Here is a 9,944-nt window from a genome sequence, read left to right as displayed (position 1 = left end):
GAAAAAGGGTTTTGCATAATTATCACACATTTTTTAATATACGAAGTTTCATCAAAGTTTCTTCAATATTTGTTAAGAAATCGCTTACCGGTTAACAAGTTTGTCGAACGGAATTTGAAAAAAACTTGTGTACATTTTCTACAATTTGAAGGAATGCTAAAAGCGATTAATAACACTTGGGATTGCCAAAACTCGAAAACATCACGAGAATGAAGGAGGAATATTATTTCCCTATCATTCAAGGATATATTAAACATGTAATTGCACAATACAAATAACCCTTGTATATATAACATGTGAATACACATGAAATACCAAAGGTCAAGCAAAATGGAATAGCCTTTTCAGAATTGAGGGCTCGGAATGGGAAATGATACATACGTGTGTATTTAAAACAACAAAAGAAGGACAGTGGGTAAACCTATAGCCCCCTTTCGGTGAAACCGGTAGAGGACTATTCTATTAAATAATTTCAGAAAAATCCAATATTTATGCATTCATCTGATAAAATAATAATGTACATGAATGTCCCCGAACTAAATAATGTATTTTTGTGTCGCTTAAAATGATCACAAATAGTGTACGTACATGTTGGTGTGGTTTTAATGCCTTGCTAAGACGGATACTTATGTTGTTATAATACATTTAATAAGAAATTATTGTCACCTTCCTCTTGGCGACGGATGCCACATGATTTAACATGTATGATTGGCTCTCAATCAGTAATATTTTTCAGTGAAGATTTTTAGAGTTGTTGTTGCTGTACAAATATGTAAAACATTTTATTTCTGAGATAGTACAATTTTCGCCACAGGTTCATGATTTGAACAAACTTAGCTCAGCTCATAATAAGATGTTGCATTCCACATGTTTCAAGGATGGGCATTGTGGTTAATAATGAAATATTGTATTATAGCTAGTTTGCTAGTTAAGTTTATTTTAACCATGCAATCGACAGGGTTTGGCCAGTTTTGACAGCAGGTTCGTGAATTTTAACCAACTGTGAAGAATATTGATTTCACACCAACAAACAATTAATCTATGCGCCTCTGGCGATTATGCTACGATTCGATTAGGATAACGCGAGAACACGACAGTATGATGATGATTACGCGAGAACACGACAGTAAGACGACGAGTACGCAATAACACGACAGTAAGAAGACGATTACACAATAACACGACAGTACGAAGACAATCGCGCAAGAACACGACAGTAGGATGGCGATTACGCGATTACACGACAGTATGATGACGATTACGCGAACCAACGACAGTATGATGACAGTTACGCGAGAACAGGACAGTAAGAAGACGATTACACAAGAACACGACAATAAGAAGACGATTACGCAAGAACACGACAGTATGATGACGATTACGCGAGAACAGGACAGTAAGAAGACGATTACGCAATAACACGACAGTACGAAGAGGATTACGCAAGAACACGACAGTATGATGACGATTACGCGAACCAACGACAGTATGATGACGATTACGCGAGAACAGGACAGTTAGAAGACGATGACGCAAGAACACGACAATACGAAGACGATTACGCAAAAACACGACAGTATGATGACGATTACGCGAGAACAGGACAGTAAGAAGACGATTACGCAATAACACGACAGTTCGAAGACGATTACGCAAGAACACGACAGTATGATGACGATTACGCGATTACACGACAGTATGATGACGATTTGGCGAGAACACCACAGAAAGAAGACGATTACGCAAGAACACGACAGTATGATGACGATTACGCGAACCAACGACAGTATGATGACGATTATGCGAGAACAGGACAGTAAGAAGATGATTACGCAAGTACACGACAGTACGAAGACGATTACGCAAGAATACAACAGAATTATGATGACTACGCGAAACAACAACAGTATGAAGACGATTACGCGAAAACAGGACAGTAAGAAGACGATTACGCAAGAACATGATAGTTCGAAGACGATTACGCAAGAACACGACAGTATGATGACGATTACGCGAAACAACGACAGTATGATGACGATTACGCGAGAACACCACAGAAAGAAGACGATTACGCGATTACACGATAGTATAATGACGATTACGCGAGAAAACGACACTACGAAAACAATTACGCGATGGCACGACAGTATGATGACGATTACGTGAGAACAAGACCGAATGATGATGATTATTCGAGAACACGACAGTATGATGACGAATACGCATAGATTATTGAGTCTGTTTTGAGTCAAAACTGTAAGTGACTAGTTAAATTTTCTGTAAGCCGCACACAATGACATTGTTTCATTCAACGCACTGATTACTAATTACTAGGGAAGTGATGCGTAAATAAAGCATACCTGAAACTCAAAATAGATCATGTAAAAATAACTTCTTGGTTAATTTGTTTTACGTGCATTATATTCGATGTGCAATATTTCCAAATGCATCCCTGAAGGAGGCTAATCAGCGACGCACACCTTCGTTTAAATATCTCAAACAAAATATACAATTTATTGAAGATGCTTTTCACTCTTCACAGAAATCAACAGAAGGCGGAATGCGCCGTCGCGGATCGATAGTTTATACAGTGCATTAAACACTGTCCTGTTTACGGCACGCCTTTTATAATAACTTATTACATTCATCCCCTGAGACAAAATCAACATCAATACGTTGGAAAAAAAGAAACCACTCTCAACAAGGGTTTCGTAAATGAATGTAGCGCACTTTCGCGACAGCGGAATATCGCCAGTCTGGCGACCGAATTACCCGTCTAATTGGTGGCATATAACATCTTGTGATTTTGCAACGAAAAGTCCGCTGTTCAAGTTAACTTCCTGATTTTCCGTTACAAGTCGCCTGGGTTTAACGCGGATGAAGTGCTTTGAAAGGGTCGCTGAAGTGTTATTTGCAATTGAGATACCACAATTATATTCAGTTTGTGTTGCTAAGATATTGTAAAGTACTTAATAACAATACGATTTCAAAACAACATAACGTTCAGTAAAATATTTAGGGGATTTTATTAACGAACAAAATATGAACAGGTACTAAAGTTCGTGGCCTTGATTTACGATAAACTATTGGAAATTGGAAAATTGATACTTTATATTAAATTTCCTTTTTTAAAGTATATGTGAGAGATTTTTTTTCACAGATTCTTAAGCATTGTTCAACTACGAGCATGTAAGGCAAATGTCGTGAAGTTTTAAACCTATTGATTATTTTCAAAAACTTAAAAAAAATCTTAAAAATATATTTGTAACTGTATTTTTAAGTATTTCGAAATAAATTCTAAACTATATTTCCAGTGTTTTACAGTCGGCAAAATAAATACGAACAATGACATATATAAATCTCAAAACAATAGATTTAAAACTAACAAATAGCACAAATACATTGCAAGCGGAAACATCGTCTTTGAATTGTGCGTACACATGTATATAAGATTCAATTATCAGTCAATCAAGTGACAAGACGAAAGGTAGTGGAGACAAATAGTCGCCCTCTAATGAATGCAGTCGTTGCCATGCGATGTCATTTAAGGTAATCAGGGGAATCAAACAGTCATATAATAATTATGAGTAATAATATATTCATCGCTTCTTACAAATCCATCCAAAGAAAAACTGTCTAAAATTACTGTTGAAAATTCCGTAAATCCACGGGTTGAGACTGCTGTTTAAAAGAAATGACCTTGATCCAATTTTAAACCAAACGAGACCGGCATCGGACAGAAACTCCGCCTCATGTTGGCGTTTGACAACGCGCCAAACAGTAAGTGATAGGTACGGTAGAAAACTGACGATAAACACTATGGTAACAATCACCATAACGACGGTTATTTTTACTGCCTCGCTGTCTATACCTGATGGTTTGTGTGAATCCGTCGATTTCTTAGATACAGTGGAATGTCGCTTAATGCTGGTAAAAAGAGATTGTGTTGCTGTTTTTGGTTTGATAACGCCTTTCTCAGTTCCTTTCATGTTGTCTTCCATCTTTTGACTGCAGTCAGATAAGGAAGTTTCAACCTCAGTAGACGACGGAGTTCTGTTTTTGCTCGGTGTGTACATCATTAATCTTTTCTTGTGGCTGAAGATTGTATGCCCTATAATGCTATACAGCACAATCAAAACCACCGATAACACAACAAACAGAAGAAAGTGGACTCCATTAAAGACCCAGACATATTTCTGGTAAGCGACTTCTTTGGTAGATGTGCAGTCCGCGCCCATAAGATCAAGGCCATATGTATTTGGTATTGGCACTTGAATCGATCCATATATTACAAGCGATGGCCACGACAACAGAATAGCTATCCCAATAATCCCTAAGCTCACAAACTTTGCAGTTCTAATCCCCATCTGAGGCTTAGTCAAGCGACATATCTTTTTAAACCGATCCGTTGCTATAGCAACAAGAGTCAAAATTGACCCAATTCCGGCAAAGTAGTTCACAAACCGCAGTATTTTGCAGGCGACGTTATATTCAAACGTGTAAAATAACTCAATATCAGCGATTTCAGTTGGCATGGATATTGCACAAACGATGACGTCATATAAGGCCAAAATCACGATGAAGAACGTATTTGTTGTCAGCTTCGTCTTAGCGCCATAGTAATAACACACCATTGGGTTTCCTACGAGGCCTAGAACCATCATAATACAAATGTAAACCGTAGCGGGAACCATCAGGCGCGCCATCTTGTCATTCAGTTGCTGTACTAAGGCAACGCGGTCGGACAAAAACGTGTCGTTGCTAAGCATCGTACTATTGTTAGAAGCCATCTTGTTCGTCTGAAAATATATTTTGAAGATTATATAGGATGATTAATATACATGCATTGAAAAACGAAAACAAAGGGGTCAATTATTCGTGTGGACCTTCGGTAGCATACAAACATTGATAACGAAATGTTCGTGCTTTATAATACTGATTTTGCTAATATAATTTTGTTAAGCGAGCACATTGCATGTGACAGTCATCTCTCCTATTGTTATGGTTTAAGAAATAAAAGAAATCGGGGCCCGTATTCACCAAACAATTCTTAGACTTAAGTCTAAGAATAAAGAATATTCTTTAAATTGATATATTCAATAATTACTTGAATTTTGAGTAAAACTTGTTATTAACCACCTCTATCTGTGGCATTCTTCATGTAGAACAGTTTGTTAATGACACAAGTATCAGTGGAGGCGTCTATATATTCAAACAATGAATGCATTTTTCTTGGTTCCAAGTCTTTTCTTTATTCTCAAGTCTAAGAATGGGTTGGTGAATACGGGCCCATGGCAATAAGATTCTGTAAATGTTTTTTGTATTTGTTTCAAACATATTTTTTTGTAAAATACCAAAACAGTGTTAAAAACGAATAACTGTGTTTAAATGAGTCCAATTCCAGAGCGCGACTACAATATGACTTGTGGTGACTTTGTCTGAAAGGAATTGAAAGAAAATTATTATACGGTAAATTTATAAACACTTGTGTTTAATGTTTTTGCTCAAATCTAATGATAAGTACAGAGTCAGTTATGGAAAAAAAAAACAAAGAGCATGAATACACAAATACTTCCTTTAGAATGAACTGTTTATGGAGTTTTAGCAAAAACTTTTACTTTGTATTACGAGAAAGTGTCAAAAACATCGGCAAACACCAGTAGACCCATGAGAAGATATTAATTAAAGGGGCCTGTTCACATATTTTAGCGTGTTTTGATGTTTGTTATTAAATGCTTTCTATTGATAAGTGTAAACATTTTCTCTAAAAAGCTCCAGTAAAAAAAACAAGAATAAAATTTAAAAAAGACAAAAAAAATAACCCTCAACAGGGCTCGAACCACTGACCCCAGGAGTCCTGGAGTAAAATGTCTTCCATTTCGACCCCTCGACCATCCTTCCGCATACATTTCGGGATGTATTTTATACTATATATAAGTAATCCTCGTAGTTTCAAAAAATATAACGACAACAACAGAACTCTCCAAATTATTCAATCGTTTCGCGTTGCAACGCTTTATAATTTTCAGGTTTTTAAGTCGTCAAAAGATGCATATTATGGCTATATTAGAGTATGGTTAATGTTAAGTATTACTGTTTCCTCACAAATATCATAACTAAATCGAAAATTTGCGAATCTGAAACAACTTTTGTAAATTTTGTCAATTTACCAAAACGTGAAAAGGCCCCTTTAAAGTTCAGTTTAAGGCAGTTTTTAGTATAAAGCTTTCTTAATCTTAAAACGTGTCCTTGTTTAGACGTTGTGTGAGCATAGAAAATATGGTGACAATTTTATTATAAGAACCACTTTATATGAAATAAAATTATCTGCGATCATCAATGCCGCTGGAATATCGAAAACCTGTAACACTACGAAAAGAATTTAATGGAGGAAATTCCTCCCTTCAGGAAACGTTAGTGTGTTTTTATATTGTATGTTATATTCCATATGTGATCCGTTCACAATTATTGTATTCAACATTATAATCACATTATGTTTCAATATGTGAATGACTGTAGTTGAAGAACTGAAATATATGGCATAAAAGATTCAACCATTTTGTTCGGTGTAATAGCCGAATAAAAGGTATTGTCATTTTTCAGTACAGGAGAAGAGTATGCTCAGATATATGCATGGCGTATTATGCATGATTTTTTGCAAAATAAAACTACAGAAATTTATAATTTCAACGACAAAGTTAATAGGGTGTACCACTTAAACAATACCGACTTAAACAATACCGACATTTTGGAGTCAAATTGTGTTGATGAACAAGGTTAAAGCATTATGTTTTGCAATATAAATTAATCGTTTTTACACCATACATGTATTACATTCTTAAACTCACGTGGTCTTTTATACAACGCAAATTTACAAATGACTACTTCCAAATATTTAATGACAAAATATGTTAATATACCGCTATTAAACCTAGGGAATTAACACGTGACACAGCGTGTGGTGGATATATTGTTTGCGTATAGTGTTTCAACAATTAATTCCCCCATGCGTTGTACAACTAATGAATTACAATATGTATGCGTAGCGAGCCAGTTTCCCTCCCAGCTTATGTAATCAATACGTGATACAGACAGACGGTGCACTTTAAAATTCAATCCTTTTTAAATTATTGTATTAAAGCTCATATCAATTTGCTTAGAAATGTTTAGATATATTGCTTACAAACAGAGACGCTTAAGTAAAATAAGCTCATGTGTTAATAATATATCAATGCACGTAAAATGCTCGAAATGCGATTACATCTTTTATTTTGTTATGAATGTAACACGTTTTTAACTATCAAAACCACAAGATTTACTCGATTAAAACAAAGCACTCAGGCATTACCCTAAAACTTGTACATTGAAAACGCATATTCTATCATCAAACGACATAAAAGATTTTACATACGCAGTAGCTATAATTAATTAATACCATCTTACCGTTGTGTGTGCCCGCATAATAATAAACACTCAGCAATGTTTAAACGTTTCCTTTTGTAATCGTTCCGTCATTTATCCAGTCCTCTTGAGGGCGTATAAAGCACGCGCACTCTTAAAAAATGCGTGTTGAACACATTGCAAAATGTTCACTAAATGATGTTGATTTCAATAGTGCGTGATAACTTGAACAACACATATCTGTATGCATATCCGGTGAGAGTTGTCCCGTATCATCTTATCAGTGATTTAAGTTCTTGCATGTATACGGTCCTGATAACGACACGCGTAATATTTGTGAATTTATCACCTCCTGTAAGAGTTTCACAATCAAACAAACATAAATTGGTTTAATAATAAATAACCCGCTCTCAAAAATTCGAACGGGCGCATTCTACTTGTCGTCGACAACCAGCAAGGGTTTAAGATAAGAAATTACGAGCACTATTGCAAAAGCGGTTAAACCTGGCTCCCGACTAAGCGTCTAACTCCTGGTGTACAGAATATATGTGATATTGCTTTTACCAAACCGAAGACCTATATTTGCACTTTGAACTTCATCCAAACTTCCTGATTAACTACATAGATTGAATGCGGATGTAGAGCTTTGTTGAGTCACTGAAGTGGACATTCGCCACTGAAACACCACCGTTAGATTCAGTACGCATTGATTGGTTATTTAAAGCACGTACAACTCTGCAAGGTTGATTGCAAAACCTCCGAGTGACCTGTTGTTTGTCGACACTTTGGGGAATTTTGTCGATTAGCATAAATTATTCAAAAAACAATATGAAACAATTTACTTATGGTAAAATGAACGTCCGAGTTTTAATGCATGTAATGGTCATATGTGTACTTACACATAATTATCGTCGTGAACATCTTAAATAAGATTGTTAAATACCTACATTCATAGAACAGAACATACAGTTTGTTAAGACTTATACATAAGAACATCGTCTTTAATGCATATAAGTATAAATAAAATAATTCGCGTATCAGTATACTATAGTAGGTAACCATTCTATATAACTAAGCAAATATGTTAGTAGGTTAAATGAAATTTAAGAACTAACTTCAATAAAATAAAATTTCTAAACAAAATAAGAACAGAGAACAATAAAGATTTTGAACACGAGAAACATAATAATTTTAAAGGCATTAAGGACAAAATATTACTTTTAATTTACTTTGGTATATTTAATAATATTTCAAATACTATCATTGACTGCCAAGTGATGCAGATATCAACTGAATTCAAAATATTTGTAAACTCTTTACTAGACCTTTTCAAATCAGTTAACCCATGAATGATCCACGATAATATCGACACCTCACCTCCATCGTGTGCCCCTATGCTCTCACCACGGTTCCATTTATGTAGAGTGTCATATGCCAGATATGCTCGTTTGCCTAACAGCCTCGCATCTTTCATTTGAGGTACTAACTTACGTCTCTTTTCTATGACCTCTTGAGGAAACTGTTCAAATACACGGTACACTGATCCGTCTAGTTCTCTTCAAAGTCTACGCACCATTTCTCTTTCCTTAAAACAGTAAACTTTGTGACAATGTTTCGCACTTTCCCAAGTGTAGGAGACCTGGGAGAGCGATGCACCCTCTCAAATTTAATTCATTCCACAACGTCGCGGGTAATTTTAAAGGCGTCTTGTAAGTGCTGGCGAAGTTTCCGTTCAGTAACTTCCGGCTGCTCGTTTCTGGTCGTGTTGTCTTCTGCTACCCTGGTGAAAATTAGGTTGTTACGCATGGTCTGCGATTGTAAATGGGATACGTTATCACGCAAGGTATCCATTTCTTTTTCCAACTCCTGCATCCGCTCGGAAAGCTGCGCCGCATGTATGTCCGCGCCGTCCACCTTGTCCTCGAGGCGCGTCACTCGTTGGTCTTCTTTTTGAACTCTTTCTTCAATAGCCAACCATAGTTTATTAATGTCCTTTTCAAGTATACCCATTCTCTATTCTATGTATTCTATCGCATCCATCTTCTTTGTCATAACTTCGAGGGGCCCACTTACGTTTTGTAGAAGGATCACTATATCCCTGTTTGTTGGCTCAGCTCTTTTCAGCCATTTTTGGACTTCCTGATGCAATCGGGAAAACACTACAATCGTTGCGAAAGTGTATCGTAGACAGACTGGTTACGTTGCGATTTAATAAAGACTGTGCCTGTGATTATTGATAGGACTTGACGTTTTAGTTGGGAGTGTGCAATATACGTGTGTAGACCGAAAACTTAACATTTCGTGAACGATTTAAAAATGTTGTTCTTTTCATATAATTTTTTATGACTTCATTTGGTTTTGCATTGCAATCTTTAAATGTCAATTATTATGTTTATTTACATTTCCCCCCTCGAGTATGTGTTAGGGAAACCTAGTATTTCGACACTACCGCGCGTTTGAGCGGATGGTCACCTGTTGTCGAAGTCATAATTACTGAATGTTTGTGTTTATACTTGAGTTGAAATACCTGAACACGGATTCGA

General features: G+C 36.1%; 1 protein-coding gene across 1 annotated transcript; it reads right to left on the bottom strand.

Annotated features, from left to right (window-relative positions):
- Positions 1-3,007: 3,007 nt before the first annotated feature.
- LOC127882025 (neuropeptide FF receptor 2-like) lies at positions 3,008-8,209 on the bottom strand. The gene is made up of 2 exons (XM_052430402.1): positions 7,444-8,209; positions 3,008-4,799 (listed from the first exon to the last, which is right to left on the bottom strand). Exons 1-2 carry the CDS (start codon positions 7,459-7,461, stop codon positions 3,600-3,602), a joined length of 1,218 nt encoding a protein of 405 aa, XP_052286362.1. The 5' UTR covers positions 7,462-8,209; the 3' UTR covers positions 3,008-3,599.
- Between the last annotated feature and the right edge of the window lie 1,735 nt (positions 8,210-9,944).

Source organism: Dreissena polymorpha, chromosome 5, assembly GCF_020536995.1.
Source record: "Dreissena polymorpha isolate Duluth1 chromosome 5, UMN_Dpol_1.0, whole genome shotgun sequence".
NCBI lineage: Eukaryota > Metazoa > Mollusca > Bivalvia > Myida > Dreissenidae > Dreissena > Dreissena polymorpha.
Note: the sequence above shows the minus strand (reverse complement) of the source record. Positions and strands in the feature narration are given on the sequence as shown.